General features: G+C 48.6%; 1 protein-coding gene across 4 annotated transcripts in view; it reads left to right on the top strand.

Annotated features, from left to right (window-relative positions):
- The window catches only part of exoc6b (exocyst complex component 6B), a gene marked incomplete at its 5' end in the record, with an annotated part of 123,919 nt that overhangs the window by 22,677 nt on the left and 83,097 nt on the right, over positions 1 to 18,145 (top strand). For all 4 annotated transcript variants that reach the window (XM_036987180.1, XM_036987179.1, XM_036987178.1 and 1 more), the window contains 2 exon segments: positions 2,185 to 2,253; positions 15,943 to 16,026. In XM_036987180.1, the coding sequence (XP_036843075.1) occupies positions 2,185 to 2,253; positions 15,943 to 16,026 (153 nt within the window).

The raw sequence follows: 18,145 nt of genomic DNA, 5'->3' as shown, positions 1-18,145 counted from the left end.
TCATTATTTATCATCATATGAATAAGGATTAATAATGATTTGCCAGTAGATTGTCGACTTGATTCATGATGACGACTGCTAGCTAAGATTTTCAAAGTATGATGTTGACATGATCGGTCCAATCAAATATAATGTGATTTGACATTATTTTCTCTGTCGTCGTCAATGACCTTGAGCCTTCTTGGCAGCGCCCAGGGGGCTTGAATTCTTTAGCTCTACCCTTAGACTTGGTGGTGACGTAGTGTCCCCATGAGTGACAGAACACTGAGCCAATCACGGCGCAACGCTCCATATTTTCTGCTGGCTAGCCCCGCCACCACAGAAAGCACTGAGTTGGGCTGAAACACCTGGGAGCCTTCCTCAAATGTTTGTATGCGGCTTTATTAATTAATGATATATATATATATTTTTTTACATTGTTTACAAACTGATATGTGACTCGAAAACAGGGAAGCCCCCCCATATCTTTTTATTAAAAAATAAATAATAATTTGGCAAAAATTGTGAGGCTCAAAACAGGTGGGGCTGTGCACTGAATGACGGGTCATTGAAGTGTTCTCATTAGAGACGAGAGAGATGGGAGAGAAAGAGAGACTGGGGAGGGAGAGAGACTGGGGAGGGAGAGAGACTGGGGAGGGAGAGAGACTGGGGAGGGAGAGAGACTGGGGGAGGGAGTGGGGAAGAGAGGGAGAGAGTAGCTCTTGGAAGGCCAACAAGCGCGTTGTTGTCTGTTCTCTCGAGGGTACTTCAAGGTTTTGGTGGAACAAAACGTTACCCTCGGAACTATTTCTCATCATTTGTTGTTAATCTACGTTTGGTAGATTAGATTTTATTGATCATTGAGTGCCTTCAGAAAGGATTCACACTCTGTAAGGTCCCTCATTGGAACAGCGAATTTAAAACACAGATTCAACCACAAAAACCAGGGAGGTTTTTCCAATACCTCGGGAAAGAAGCCTTGAGAGATTATTAGTAATAAAAGGCAGACATTGAATATCCCTTTGAGCAAGGTGAAGTTATTAACTACACTTTGGATGGTGTGTCAATACACCCAGTCACTACAAAGACACAGGCGTCCTTCCTAACTCGGTTCAATATAAGGTTAAATGTCTGTGATTTTATAGAAAACTGAGGATAGATCAACATTGTCGTTACTCCACAATACTAACAGAATACATGTTTTGTTGTTGCAATAAGACAAAGTAAAACTGTAAAGAATAAATGTCCTGAATCCAATACAACCCATCACCGAGTATCACTCGTCATAATATTTATTTATTTTTTAACCCCTTTTTCTCCCCAATTTCGTGGTATCCAATTGTTTTTAGTAGCTACTATCTTGTCTCATCGCTACAACTCCCGTACGGGCTCGCGAGAGACGAAGGTTGAAAGTCATGCGTCCTCCGATACACAACCCAACCAAGCAGCACTGCTTCTTAACACAGCGCGCATCCAACCCGGAAGCCAGCCGCACCAATGTGTCGGAGGAAACACCGTGCACCTGGCAACAGCGCCCTTAATCACTGCGCCACCCGGGAGGCACTCATCATATTTTCAAGTGTGGTGGTAGCTGCATCATGTTTTGGGTATGCTTGTCATCGGCACGGACTAGGGAGGACTAATCGAGCTAAGCAACAGAATAAATCCTAGAGGATAACCTGGTTGTCTGCTTTCCACCAGACACTGGGAGACATTCACATTTCAGCCTGACAAATAACCTAAAACACAAGACCAAATATACACGAGTTGCTTACCAAGATGACACGGAATGTTCCTGAGTAGGGTAGTTACCATAACCCCACCGCCACCACGGGGCACTCTGTTCACAATGTTGACATCAGCAAACTGCTCGCCCACACAACGCCATACAGGTACCAGGGGCCCAGGAGTTGGTCGACTTCTCTCCAGTGTACCGGTGCCTCCACGTCTATAGTCGTGTGTATTCTACCTGATATGTATTCTTGATTATGCCACACCTGTCAGGTGGATGGATTATCTTGGCAAAGGAGACATGCTCACTAACAGGGATGTAAACACATTTGTGCACAACATCTGAAGAGGACTAAGCTTTTTTGTGCGTATGGAACATTTTCTGGGATCTTATTTCAGCTCACACTTTACATGTTGAGTTTATACTTGGTTGTGTGTGTGTGTGTAAATCGTGTTTTTCTCTCTCTCTCCCAGGTACCAGGGGCCCAGGAGTTGGTCGACTTCTCTCCAGTGTATCGATGCCTCCACATCTATACAGTTCTGGTGAGTTCTACCCATCCCCCTCTCCTCTTTTTCTCCTATCCTCTCCTCCGTTACTTTGAGAGATTCTCAATTGGTTCTGCTAATTCCTCTGTCCTCTCCTCGCCTGCATTTTGGGAAAAAAAAGGGGTGAAGGTAATCGAGGAGAGGCATTTCAAAGTAGCATATCGTTGTTAAATATGTCATTGTGCTTCTCAGAGAAAACAAAATCTGATTCAAATGTGGCAACTCTTCCACAAAAGACTCAGGTAGAACACAAACGACCGTCCTCGATGAAACGTGGCTATCGAGGAGGAGAGGGGCCTCTTCTGTTCTCCTAATAACTAATGGACATATCCTTGACCACTGTTCAGGTCATGGAGGAGAGAGAGGACGGAGGAGTTGAGGAGAGGGGCCTCTTCTGTTCTCTTAATAACTAATTGACATATCCTTGACATATCCTTGACATATCCTTGACCACTGTTCAGGTCATGGAGGAGAGAGGATGGAGGAGGAGAGGACTGTCTTTTGCACAAATGAGAATCTCCTCCATTCATCTCTTCTCTCAATTTTTTTGTTGAAATATATCTGATGAACCAAACATTTTCTTATTTTTATTTAATTTTAAATATTCACATCATGTCCACAGTGATTTTCTGCATGTTTTCCCCAAATGGACTGAATGAATTGACACCTTTTAGGTGTTTAATTGACCACACCCCCTCCACAGGATTGGCCCCGCCAGTAGCACCTTAGTTGTTTAATTGACCACACCCCCTCCACAGGATTGGCCCCGTCAGTAGCACCTTAGTTGTTTAATTGACCACACCCCCTCCACAGGATTGGCCCCGCCAGTAGCACCTTAGTTGTTTAATTGACCACACCCCCTCCACAGGATTGGCCCCGCCAGTAACACACCATTATTAGTGGCAGCAGAGGGTTTTGGTTGAAGCCTGGTGTACTGGTTACACCCTAAGGGAGGTTTGTTACCGCAGGCCTTTACTGTCTGTGTGTAAAGTTGTTCAGTTTAAAGGAGAAACTGTAGTTTATAATGAGTTATAGAAGGGCTTCCTGTCTGTTGATCTGGTCTGAACCATGGACTGTAATAATAAACAACACATATCATCTTGTAGTCTACTGTACTACAGAGACATGCTACTGTTTACTACAGGGAGGGGGGGGAATGGAGAGGGGAATCCAGGGAGGGAGGGGGGGGGGATGGAGAGGGGAATCCAGGGAGGGGGGGGGGGGGGGGGGGGGGGAATGGAGAGGGGAATCCAGGGAGGGGGGGGGGAATGGAGAGGGGAATCCAGGGAGGGGGGGGGGGAATGGAGAGGGGAATCCAGGGAGGGGGGGGGGGAATGGAGAGGGGAATCCAGGGAGGGAGGGGGGGAATGGAGAGGGGAATCCAGGGAGGGGGGGGGGAATGGAGAGGGGAATCCAGGGAGGGAGGGGGGGAATGGAGAGGGGAATCCAGGGAGGGGGGGGGGAATGGAGAGGGGAATCCAGGGAGGGAGGGGGGGAATGGAGAGGGGAATCCAGGGAGGGAGGGGGGGAATGGAGAGGGGAATCCAGGGAGGGAGGGGGGGAATGGAGAGGGGAATCCAGGGAGGGGGGGGGGAATGGAGAGGGGAATCCAGGGAGGGAGGGGGGGAATGGAGAGGGGAATCCAGGGAGAGAGGAGGGGAATGGAGAGAGGGGAATCCAGGGAGGGAGGGGGGGAATGGAGAGGGGAATCCAGGGAGAGAGGAGGGGAATGGAGAGAGGGGAATCCAGGGAGAGAGGAGGGGAATGGAGAGAGGGGGGAATGGAGAGAGGGGGGAATTTAGAGGGGAATCCAGGGAGAGAGGGGGGGAATTGAGGGGAATCCAGGGAGAGAGGTGGGGAATGGAGAGGGGAATCCAGGGAGGGCGGGGGGAATGGAGAGAGGAATCCAGGGAGGGAGGGGGGAATGGAGAGGGGGGGAATGGAGAGAGGGGGGAATCCAGGGAGAGAGGGGGGAATGGAGGGGTGTATCCAGGGAGAGAGGTGGGAATCCAGGGAGAGGGGGGGGAATGGAGAGAGGGGGGAATGGAGAGGAGAATCCAGGGAGGGAGGGGGGAATGGAGGGAGGGAGGGAGGAATGGAGAGAGAGGGGAGGGAGGGATGGAGGGAGGGAGGATGAAATGAATGAATGGAGAGAGGGGGGAGGGAGGATCGGAGAGAGGGGGGAGGGAGGATCGAGGGAGGGAGGGGAAGGGAGGAATGGAGGAATTAATGGGGGGAGAGGGAAGAATGGATGAATGGGGGAGGGGGAGGGAGGAATGGAGTAATTAATGGGGGAGGGAATGGAGAGGAAGAGGGAGGAATGGTAGGGGGGAGGGAGGATCGAGGGAGGGAGGGGAAGGGAGGAATGGAGGAATTAATGGGGGGAGAGGGAGGAATGGATGAATGGTGGAGGGGGAGGGAGGAATGGAGTAATTAATGGGGGAGGGAATGGAGAGGAAGAGGGAGGAATGGGAAGGGAGGGAGGGGGGAGGGAGGACCGAGGGAGGGAGGGGAAGGGAGGAATGGAGGAATTAATGGGGGGAGAGGGAGGAATGGATGAATGGTGGAGGGGGAGGGAGGAATGGAGTAATTAATGGGGGAGGGAATGGAGAGGAAGAGGGAGGAATGGGAAGGGAGGGGAGGGAGAGGGAGGGAGGGATGTGGAGGGAGGAATGGACTGGGCCACGACTAGGTCAGGGACGAAGCAGGTGTCTGGGTTGACTGGGTCACAACTAGGTCAGGGGCGAAGCAGGTGTCTGGGTTGATTGGGGAACGACTAGGTCAGGGGCGAAGCAGGTGTCTGGGTTGACTAGGTCAGGGACGAAGCAGGTGTCTGGGTTGACTAGGTCACGACTAGGTCAGGGACGAAGCAGGTGTCTGGGTTGATTGGGGAATGACTAGGTCAGGGACGAAGCAGTTGACTGGGTCAGGACTAGGTCAGGGACGAAGCAGTTGACTGGGTCAGGACTAGGTCAGGGACGAAGCAGGTTTCTGGGTTGACTGGGTCAGGACTAGGTCAGGGACGAAGCAGCTTTCTGGGTTGACTGGGTCAGGACTAGGTTAGGGACGAAGCAGGTTTCTGGGTTGACTGGGTCAGGACAAGGTCAGGCATGAAGCAGTGGTCTGGATTTGTGTGTGTTTGTAGGGGTTGTGACCGGGACAGGGCGGTCAGCGGAGAGGAGGCATGGGGTCTGGCAAGGTGTCTGTTTGGAGAAAGTGTTTGTGTGTGTAGACAGGGTGTCTGGGTTAAGAGAGCTCTGGGGACAGAATCATCCAGGGAACGGAAGAGCATGAACTTTGTGAGGAAGGACAGGGAGCTAGGGAGGAGGGGGGGACGATACAGAGGTTATAGCAAGGCTAAGTTGAGAGACAGACGGGGGCAAGGAAGGAAAGGGGGAGAGAGAGAGACTGAGGGAGGAAGATAGGGAGGTCACAGCAAGGACGAGAGAGACTGAGGGAGGAAGATAGGGACAGGGGGCTAGGGGGGAGAGAGTGCTCACGCAGAAGGGTTAACGTGAGGGCGAGAGTGAGGTGGAGGACAGGGAAGGGGGATGGCTGACCGATGGAGGAAGTTTGGGAGCTAGATAGTGAAAATATTGGATAGGGAGGGAAAGACCCTGAAAGAGTGTAAGGAATGAGAGAGGAAGATGTGGAGGAGGAGAGGAGATGGAGAGAGGGTTGTCAAGGGGAGACTGAGTGCAGGAGACTTTGAGACTGAGGAATGTTGGAGAGTTGAAAAAGTGGAGGGGTTGCCCTGGGTTGGAGAAGTTGGAGGGGTTGGAGAAGTGGAGGGGTTGGAGAAGTGGAGGTGTTGGAGAAGTGGAGGTGTTGGAGAAGTGGAGGGGTTGGAGAAGTGGAGGGGTTGGGAGAAGTGGAGGGGTTGGAGAAGTGGAGGGGTTGGAGAAGTGGAGGGGTTGGGAGAAGTGGAGGGGTTGGGGAAGTGGAGGGGTTGGGGAAGTGGAGGGGTTGGAGAAGTGGAGGGGTTGGAGAAGTGGAGGGGTTGGAGAAGTGGAGGGGTTGGAGAAGTGGAGGGGTTGGAGAAGTGGAGGGGTTGGGAGAAGTGGAGGGGTTGGGAGAAGTGGAGGGGTTGGGAGAAGTGGAGGGGTTGGGAGAAGTGGAGGGGTTGGGAGAAGTGGAGGGGTTGGGAGAAGTGGAGGGGTTGGGAGAAGTGGAGGGGTTGGGAGAAGTGGAGGGGTTGGGAGAAGTGGAGGGGTTGGGAGAAGTGGAGGGGTTGGGAGAAGTGGAGGGGTTGGGAGAAGTGGAGGGGTGGGAGAAGTGGAGGGGTTGCCCTGGGGTTGGAGAAGTGGAGGGGTTGCCCTGGGGTTGGAGCAGTGGAGGGGTTGGGAGCAGTGGAGGGGTTGGGAGAAGTGGAGGGGTTGGGAGAAGTGGAGGGGTTGGGAGAAGTGGAGGGGTTGGGAGAAGTGGAGGGGTTGCCCTGGGGTTGGAGAAGTGGAGGGGTTGCCCTGGGGTTGGAGCAGTGGAGGGGTTGGGAGAAGTGGAGGGGTTGGGAGAAGTGGAGGGGTTGGGAGAAGTGGAGGGGTTGGGAGAAGTGGAGGGGTTGGGAGAAGTGGAGGGGTTGGGAGAAGTGGAGGGGTTGCCCTGGGGTTGGAGAAGTGGAGGGGTTGGGAGAAGTGGAGGGGTTGGAGAAGTGGAGGGGTGGGAGAAGTGGAGGGGTTGGAGAAGTGGAGGGGTTGGAGAAGTGGAGGGGTTGGGAGAAGTGGAGGGGTTGGGAGAAGTGGAGGGGTTGGGAGAAGTGGAGGGGTTGGGAGAAGTGGAGGGGTTGGAGAAGTGGAGGGGTTGGAGAAGTGGAGGGGTTGGGAGAAGTGGAGGGGTTGGAGAAGTGGAGGGGTTGGAGAAGTGGAGGGGTTGGGAGAAGTGGAGGGGTTGCCCTGGGGTTGAAAAAGTGCATGAGAGAGTGGAGGAGAAGGAGACGGGGAGGGATGGAGGAGAGAGAGTGAATGGAAGGAAAGGGGGGGGTGGTGTTGAAAGGTGTGACCTCCTCAACCTCAGCTTCACTTTCTTTCCCCCTCCCGTTCCCTCGTTTGTTTTGGTTCCTGCCAGCATTCATGTTTGTTTAGTTATGTTGTGTTCTTTACCATTTTTCTTCTCCTTCTCTCCTGTTTTTGTCCTTTGTTTCAGCCTTCATATACGAGAGACACACACACACACACACACACAGAGACACACACAGAGGCACATACACACACAGAGAGAGAAAATTGGGTTGGTCATGACCCCATGGAGAACTGTTGTTAGGCAGGTCGGTCCTGGGGACAAAGTGGATGCCAAGGGTGAAAGAACAGAGAGCTGCCACCAGTCCCTACCACACAATGAACTGAACTCTACACACAGAGACACACAATGAACTGAACTCTACACACAGAGACACACAATGAACTGAACTCTACACACAGAGACACACAATGAACTGAACTCTACACACAGAGACACACAATGAACTGAACTCTACACACGAGACACAATGAACTGAACTCTACACACAGAGACACAATGAACTGAACTCTACACACAGAGACACAATGAACTGAACTCTACACACAGAGAGACACAATGAACTGAACTCTACACACAGAGACACAATGAACTGAACTCTACACACAGAGACACAATGAACTGAACTCTACACACAGAGACACAATGAACTGAACTCTACACACAGAGACACAATGAACTGAACTCTACACACAGAGACACACAATGAACTGAACTCTACACACAGAGACACAATGAACTGAACTCTACACACAGAGACACACAATGAACTGAACTCTACACACAGAGACACAATGAACTGAACTCTACACACAGAGACACAATGAACTGAACTCTACACACAGAGAGACACACACAATGAACTGAACTCTACACACAGAGACACACAATGAACTGAACTCTACTCACAGAGACACAATGAACTGAACTCTACACACAGAGACACAATGAACTGAACTCTACACACAGAGACACAATGAACTGAACTCTACACACAGAGACACACAATGAACTGAACTCTACACACAGAGACACAATGAACTGAACTCTACACACAGAGACACACAATGAACTGAACTCTACACAGAGACACACAATGAACTGAACTCTACACACAGAGACACAATGAACTGAACTCTACACACAGAGACACACAATGAACTGAACTCTACACACAGAGACACAATGAACTGAACTCTGCACACAGAGACACAATGAACTGAACTCTACACACAGAGACACAATGAACTGAACTCTACACACAGAGACACAATGAACTGAACTCTACACACAGAGACACACAATGAACTGAACTCTACACACAGAGACACACAATGAACTGAACTCTACACACAGAGACACACAATGAACTGAACTCTACACACAGAGACACAATGAACTGAACTCTACACACAGAGACACACAATGAACTGAACTCTACACACAGAGACACAATGAACTGAACTCTACACACAGAGACACACAATGAACTGAACTCTACACACAGAGACACAATGAACTGAACTCTACACACAGAGACACAATGAACTGAACTCTACACACAGAGAGACACACACAATGAACTGAACTCTACACACAGAGACACACAATGAACTGAACTCTACTCACAGAGACACAATGAACTGAACTCTACACACAGAGACACAATGAACTGAACTCTACACACAGAGACACAATGAACTGAACTCTACACACAGAGACACAATGAACTGAACTCTACACACAGAGACACACAATGAACTGAACTCTACACAGAGACACACAATGAACTGAACTCTACACACAGAGACACAATGAACTGAACTCTACACACAGAGAGACACACACAATGAACTGAACTCTACACACAGAGACACACAATGAACTGAACTCTACTCACAGAGACACAATGAACTGAACTCTACACACAGAGACACAATGAACTGAACTCTACACACAGAGACACAATGAACTGAACTCTACACACAGAGACACACAATGAACTGAACTCTACACACAGAGACACAATGAACTGAACTCTGCACACAGAGACACAATGAACTGAACTCTACACACAGAGACACAATGAACTGAACTCTACACACAGAGACACAATGAACTGAACTCACTTTATTGTTGATATGACATAAATATTTATTGATTAGTAAATATTTTCTCCAATAGAGTACTACCACTAAACCAGACGAGTACTACCCCTAAACCAGACGAGTACTACCCCTAAACCAGACGAGTACTACCCCTAAACCAGACGAGTACTACCCATAAACCAGACGAGTACTACCCCTAAACCAGACGAGTACTACCCCTAAACCAGACGAGTACTACCCCTAAACCAGACGAGTACTACCCCTAAACCAGACGAGTACTACCCCTAAACCAGACGAGTACTTACCCCTAAACCAGACGAGTACTACCCCTAAACCAGACGAGTACTACCCCTAAACCAGACGGGTACTACCACTAAACCAGACGGGTACTACCACTAAACCAGACGAGTACTACCACTAAACCAGACGAGTACTACCCCTAAACCAGACGAGTACTACCCCTAAACCAGACGAGTACTACCACTAAACCAGACGAGTACTACCCCTAAACCAGACGAGTACTACCACTAAACCAGACGAGTACTACCACTAAACCAGACGAGTACTACCCCTAAACCAGATGAGTACTACCCCTAAACCAGATGAGTACTACCCCTAAACCAGACGAGTACTACCCCTAAACCAGACGAGTACTACCCCTAAACCAGACGAGTACTACCCCTAAACCAGACGAGTACTTACCCCTAAACCAGACGAGTACTACCCCTAAACCAGACGAGTACTACCACTAAACCAGACGAGTACTACCACTAAACCAGACGAGTACTACCCCTAAATCAGACGAGTACTACCCCTAAATCAGACGAGTACTACCCCTAAACCAGACGAGTACTACCACTAAACCAGACGACGAGTACTACCACTAAACCAGACGAGTACTACCCCTAAACCAGACGAGTACTACCCCTAAACCAGACGAGTACTACCACTAAACCAGACGAGTACTACCCCTAAACCAGACGAGTACTACCCCTAAACCAGACGAGTACTACCCCTAAACCAGACGAGTACTACCCCTAAACCAGACGAGTACTACCCCTAAACCAGACGAGTACTACCACTAAACCAGACGACGAGTACTACCACTAAACCAGACGAGTACTACCACTAAACCAGACGAGTACTACCCCTAAACCAGACGAGTACTACCCCTAAACCAGACGACGAGTACTACCACTAAACCAGACGACGAGTACTACCACTAAACCAGACGAGTACTACCCCTAAACCAGACGAGTACTACCCCTAAACTTGACGAGTACTACCCCTAAACCAGACGAGTACTACCCCTAAACCAGACGAGTACTACCACTAAACCAGACGAGTACTACCCCTAAACCAGACGAGTACTACCACTAAACCAGACGAGTACTACCACTAAACCAGACGAGTACTACCCCTAAACCAGATGAGTACTACCCCTAAACCAGACGAGGACTACCACTAAACCAGACGAGTACTACCCCTAAACCAGACGGTTACTACCACTAAACCAGACGACGAGTACTACCCCTAAACCAGACGACGAGTACTACCACTAAACCAGACGAGTACTACCACTAAACCAGACGAGTACTACCCCTAAACCAGACGAGTACTACCACTAAACCAGACGAGTACTACCACTAAACCAGACGGGTACTACCACTAAACCAGACGACGAGTACTACCACTAAACCAGACGAGGACTACCACTAAACCAGACGGTTACTACCACTAAACCAGACGAGTACTACCACTAAACCAGACGAGTACTACCACTAAACCAGACGAGTACTACCCCTAAACCAGACGGGTACTACCACTAAACCAGACGAGTACTACCACTAAACCAGACGAGTACTACCACTAAACCAGACGAGTACTACCCCTAAACCAGACGAGTACTACCACTAAACCAGACGAGTACTACCACTAAACCAGACGAGTACTACCACTAAACCAGACGAGTACTACCACTAAACCAGACGAGTACTACCACTAAACCAGACGAGTACTACCACTAAACCAGACGAGTACTACCACTAAACCAGACGAGTACTACCACTAAACCAGACGAGTACTACCACTAAACCAGACGGGTACTACCACTAAACCAGACGAGTACTACCACTAAACCAGACGAGGACTACCACTAAACCAGACGAGTACTACCACTAAACCAGACGAGTACTACCACTAAACCAGACGGGTACTACCACTAAACCAGACGGGTACTACCACTAAACCAGACGAGTACTACCCCTAAACCAGACGAGTACTACCCCTAAACCAGACGAGTACTACCCCTAAACCAGACGAGTACTACCCCTAAACCAGACGAGTACTACCACTAAACCAGACGAGTACTACCCCTAAACCAGACGACGAGTACTACCCCTAAACCAGACGACGAGTACTACCCCTAAACCAGACGACGAGTACTACCCCTAAACCAGACGAGTACTACCACTAAACCAGACGAGTACTACCCCTAAACCAGACGAGTACTACCCCTAAACCAGACGAGTACTACCACTAAACCAGACGAGTACTACCACTAAACCAGACGGGTACTACCACTAAACCAGACGACGAGTACTACCACTAAACCAGACGAGGACTACCACTAAACCAGACGGTTACTACCACTAAACCAGACGAGTACTACCACTAAACCAGACGAGTACTACCACTAAACCAGACGAGTACTACCCCTAAACCAGACGGGTACTACCACTAAACCAGACGAGTACTACCACTAAACCAGACGAGTACTACCACTAAACCAGACGAGTACTACCCCTAAACCAGACGAGTACTACCACTAAACCAGACGAGTACTACCACTAAACCAGACGGGTACTACCACTAAACCAGACGAGTACTACCACTAAACCAGACGAGGACTACCACTAAACCAGACGAGTACTACCACTAAACCAGACGAGGACTACCACTAAACCAGACGAGTACTACCACTAAACCAGACGGGTACTACCACTAAACCAGACGAGTACTACCACTAAACCAGACGAGGACTACCACTAAACCAGACGAGGACTACCACTAAACCAGACGAGTACTACCACTAAACCAGACGAGTACTACCACTAAACCAGACGGGTACTACCACTAAACCAGACGGGTACTACCACTAAACCAGACGAGTACTACCACTAAACCAGACGAGGACTACCACTAAACCAGACGAGTACTACCACTAAACCAGACGAGTACTACCACTAAACCAGACGAGTACTACCACTAAACCAGACGAGTACTACCACTAAACCAGACGAGTACTACCACTAAACCAGACGAGTACTACCACTAAACCAGACGAGTACTACCACTAAACCAGACGAGTACTACCACTAAACCAGACGAGTACTACCACTAAACCAGACGAGTACTACCACTAAACCGGACGAGTACTACCACTAAACCGGACGAGTACTACCCCTAAACCGGACGAGTACTACCACTAAACAGGACGAGTACTACCACTAAACCAGACGAGGACTACCACTAAACCAGACGAGTACTACCACTAAACCAGACGAGTACTACCACTAAACCAGACGAGTACTACCACTACACCAGACGAGTACTACCACTACACCAGACGAGTACTACCACTAAACCAGACGAGTACTACCACTAAACCAGACGAGTACTACCACTACACCAGACGAGTACTACCACTAAACCAGACGAGTACTACCACTAAACCAGACGAGTACTACCCCTAAACCAGACGAGGACTACCACTAAACCAGACGAGTACTACCACTAAACCAGACGAGTACTACCACTAAACCAGACGAGTACTTACCCCTAAACCAGACGAGTACTACCACTAAACCAGACGAGTACTACCACTGAACCAGACGGGTACTACCACTAAACCAGACGACGAGTACTACCCCTAAACCAGACGAGGACTACCACTAAACCAGACGAGTACTACCACTAAACCAGACGAGTACTACCCCTAAACCAGACGAGTACTACCACTAAACCAGACGAGTACTACCACTAAACCAGACGAGTACTACCACTAAACCAGACGAGTACTACCACTAAACCAGACGAGAACACTAGAATATTTGGGTTTCTTATTCTGAACATGACAGCTCGTTATGTGATTGATACCTGGAGGTTGGACAATTGGACGTGTCTGCGTGTGTGTGTGTGTGTGTGTGTGTGTGTGTGTGTGTGTGTGTCTGTGTCTATGTCTGTGTGTGTGTTTGTGTGTGTGTCTGTCTGTGTGTGTGTGTGTGTGTGTGTTCGTTCGTGCCTGTATTAAACGGTCTGTGAAGTGGAGTGAAGGGTTCTTCGTGTGTTTCTCGTTTGGTCCCGTCTGAGGGAAAACTCCATGTAGGGCCAACGCTGTTGTTTACATGATCATAATTTCTATCAGATTTGAGTGTGTGTGTGTGTGTGTACAGTAGAACAAAGGCATATTGTTCAGGTCCAGTCTTCACCACCATGGTAATATGGTGGAATTTAAACATGGGGCGAGAGACGGAGAGAGAAGAGAAAACAAAATGAATGTCTCGATTGGAAATGGGATTCTACTTCCTGGTTTTGTGTCTTTGTGTCTGTGTGTGTGTGTGTGTGTGTGGTTTTGTGTTTTTTGTGTGTTTCCCTACTGGCAACACTGTCCTAATGAGAGCCCCCCCCCCACTAAGATGCCTGTTGGTCTGTCTGGCAGTAGAGAGCATTCCAGAATCTAGAGACTCCATTCTGTTCTGTTCATGACTGGAGATATCTGCCTTAGACCCTGTAGTCAGTCATCAGTAACGTGGCACTGCTCGTGTGTGTGGTTGGATGAGTGTGTGGTTGGATGAGTGTGCGGTTGGACGATTCGGAGAAGCGTGCGTGTATTATTAAACAATAGTTTAAGCAGAGTGAAGGTTTCTTGGTGGTAGTGTGAGTCAATACAGCCCACACGATAGCTGTACCCTCCCCCGAGGGTCTTGTTGACCTCTGCCTACACCCCACACTTCTCTCCAGAGTGTTAGTGTTGTGTATCTGACTTCATGGAGGTTGTCCAGTCAGCTTTACGGCCTGTATTGAAGTTTAGACCTCCCTGCCCTCTACCCCTCTAGCAGCCTCTCACCCACTCATCCATCCACTCCACCTTTCCCCTCTCCCGGTCTCCCTCTCTCGTTCTACCCTCTCTCCCTCTCTCGTTCTACCCTCTCTCATTCTACCCTCTCTCCCTCTCTCGTTCTACCCTCTCTCATTCTACCCTCTCTCCCTCTCTCGTTCTTCCCTCTCTCGTTCTACCCTCTCTCGTTCTACCCTCTCTCGTTCTACCCTCTCTCGTTCTACCCTCTCTCGTTCTACCCTCTCTCGTTCTACCCTCTCTCGTTCTACCCTCTCTCGTTCTACCCTTTCTCGTTCTACCCTCTCTCGTTCTACCCTCTCTCCCTCTCTCGTTCTACCCTCTCTCATTCTCCTTCTCCCTCCCCCCACTACCCCGTCTCTCTCTCTGATGGACTGCTGTGGTATGTCTCTTCAATAGACATTGTTCTCATTGAGAGAACTGCCAAGGTGCGGAAAAGCATTCGTCCAAGGTCCTAATTTTTCTTAGGAAATATTAACAGTTTGTCTTCAATCAAATCTTGTTTCAAATTTATTTTATTGGAAACATTTTTCATAATAACAGCGCACCAGATGTGAGTGAGCCTGGTTCTGGCATGGTTCTGGCATGGTTCTGGCATGGTTCTGGCCTGGTTCTGGCCTGGTTCTGGCCTGGTTCTGGCCTGGTTCTGGCATGGTTCTGGCATGGTTCTGGCCTGGTTCTGGCCTGGTTCTGGCATGGTTCTGGCCTGGTTCTGGCCTGGTTCTGGCCTGGTTCTGGCATGGTTCTGGCATGGTTCTGGCCTGGTTCTGGCCTGGTTCTGGCCTGGTTCTGGCATGGTTCTGGCATGGTTCTGGCATGGTTCTGGCCTTTAGTTTCAGCTTCCCTGACTGTGGAGGGTTATCAGCCCAGCTTTGGTGTCTTATCTCTGGGCTGGGGCAGTACTGTGGGTCCTGGTCTGGGTCTCAGCTAGAGGCGATAAGGACAGAGACCGGGGCTACTGTTGGAGGAGGATGGAGAGGGGGCCTGGGGTTTATCACTGTAAAGCAGTGTGTGTGTGAGACACAGGAGCAGAATCTGTTGTGAGTGACTGATATGCTACAGATATGCTCGACTTTGAAGAGAGATTGATGACGCCAGTGGAAACAGAAGACCTTAGTGACTGCCCAATCACTGACTCTCCCATGAATGAGAGTGCCTTTTGTACCCAATATCAAACTTTTGTTTTTCTACCAAAATCCTTGCGTCTGTTTCCGTCTTGACTTTTAACCTCTTTCAAATGTTTTTTATTTTTTTTGTTGTTTTTATCCAAACCTGTTTTTAATCAGTTCTACAAATAAAACGAGTAACTGACGAATGTCAATACGTATGGCGAGCCAAGGGTTGTCATGGCTACCGTCTCCTCTCTTTTGCCATCGCGCACGGCCGGTCTCTAAGGATGTTGTCCATGTTGTTGTTTTTTTTACCCAGGGTTCCCGGGAGCAGTTCGAGAACTACTACAGGAATCAGAGAAGGAAACAGGCTCGCCTCGTACTGCAACCCCACTCTAACATGGTAGATATCACCCCTTGCCTCGTACTGCAACCCCACTCTAACATGGTATATACAGTGCCTTGCGAAAGTATTCGGCCCCCTTGAACTTTGCGACCTTTTGCCACATTTCAGGCTTCAAACATAAATATATAAAACTGTATTTTTTTGTGAAGAATCAACAACAAGTGGGACAAAATCATGAAGTGGAACGACATTTATTGGATATTTCAAACTTTTAACAAATCAAAAACTGAAATATTGGGCGTGCAAAATTATTCAGCCCCTTTACTTTCAGTGCAGCAAACTCTCTCCAGAAGTTCAGTGAGGATCTCTGAATGATCCAATGTTGACCTAAATGACTAATGATGATAAATACAATCCACCTGTGTGTAATCAAGTCTCCGTATAAATGCACCTGCACTATGATAGTCTCAGAGGTCCGTTAAAAGCGCAGAGAGCATCATGAAGAACAAGGAACACACCAGGCAGGTCCGAGATACTGTTGTGAAGAAGTTTAAAGCCGGATTTGGATACAAAAAGATTTCCCAAGCTTTAAACATCCCAAGGAGCACTGTGCAAGCGATAATATTGAAATGGAAGGAGTATCAGACCACTGCAAATCTACCAAGACCTGGCCGTCCCTCTAAACTTTCAGCTCATACAAGGAGAAGACTGATCAGAGATGCAGCCAAGAGGCCCATGATCACTCTGGATGAACTGCAGAGATCTACAGCTGAGGTGGGAGACTCTGTCCATAGGACAACAATCAGTCGTATATTGCACAAATCTGGCCTTTATGGAAGAGTGGCAAGAAGAAAGCCATTTCTTAAAGATATCCATAAAAAGTGTTGTTTAAAGTTTGCCACAAGCCACCTGGGAGACACACCAAACATGTGGAAGAAGGTGCTCTGGTCAGATGAAACCAAAATTGAACTTTTTGGCAACAATGCAAAACGTTATGTTTGGCGTAAAAACAACACAGCTCATCACCCTGAACACACCATCCCCACTGTCAAACATGGTGGTGGCAGCATCATGGTTTGGGCCTGCTTTTCTTCAGCAGGGACAGGGAAGATGGTTAAAATTGATGGGAAGATGGATGGAGCCAAATACAGGACCATTCTGGAAGAAAACCTGATGGAGTCTGCAAAAGACCTGAGACTGGGACGGAGATTTGTCTTCCAACAAGACAATGATCCAAAACATAAAGCAAAATCTAAAATGGAATGGTTCAAAAATAAACATATCCAGGTGTTAGAATGGCCAAGTCAAAGTCCAGACCTGAATCCAATTGAGAATCTGTGGAAAGAACTGAAAACTGCTGTTCACAAATGCTCTCCATCCAACCTCACTGAGCTCGAGCTGTTTTGCAAGGAGGAATGGGAAAAAATGTCAGTCTCTCGATGTGCAAAACTGATAGAGACATACCCCAAGCGACTTACAGCTGTAATCGCAGCAAAAGGTGGCGCTACAAAGTATTAACTTAAGGGGGCTGAATAATTTTGCACGCCCAATTTTTCAGTTTTTGATTTGTTAAAAAAGTTTGAAATATCCAATAAATGTCGTTCCACTTCATGATTGTGTCCCACTTGTTGTTGATTCTTCACAAAAAAATACAGTTTTATATATTTATGTTTGAAGCCTGAAATGTGGCAAAAGGTCGCAAAGTTCAAGGGGGCCGAATACTTTCGCAAGGCACTGTATCACCTCTCACCTCGTACTGCAACCCCACTCTAACATGGTAGATATCACCTCTCACCTCACCTCGTACTGCAACCCCACTCTAACATGGTAGATATCACCCCTCGCCTCGTACTGCAACCCCACTCTAACATGGTAGATATCAGCCCTCACCACACCTCGTACTGCAACCCCACTCTAACATGGTAGATATCAACCCTCGCCTCGTACTGCAACCCCACTCTAACATGGTAGATATCACCCCTCACCTCACCTCGTACTGCAACCCCACTCTAACATGGTAGATATCAGCCCTCACCACACCTCGTACTGCAACCCCACTCTAACATGGTAGATATCACCCCTCGCCTCATACTGCAACCCCACTCTAACATGGTAGATATCATCCCTCACCACACCTCATACTGCAACCCCACTCTAACATGGTAGATATCACCCC

The sequence above is a fragment of the Oncorhynchus mykiss genome, chromosome 9 (genome assembly GCF_013265735.2).
Source record: "Oncorhynchus mykiss isolate Arlee chromosome 9, USDA_OmykA_1.1, whole genome shotgun sequence".
Lineage (NCBI taxonomy): Eukaryota > Metazoa > Chordata > Actinopteri > Salmoniformes > Salmonidae > Oncorhynchus > Oncorhynchus mykiss.
Note: the sequence above shows the minus strand (reverse complement) of the source record. Positions and strands in the feature narration are given on the sequence as shown.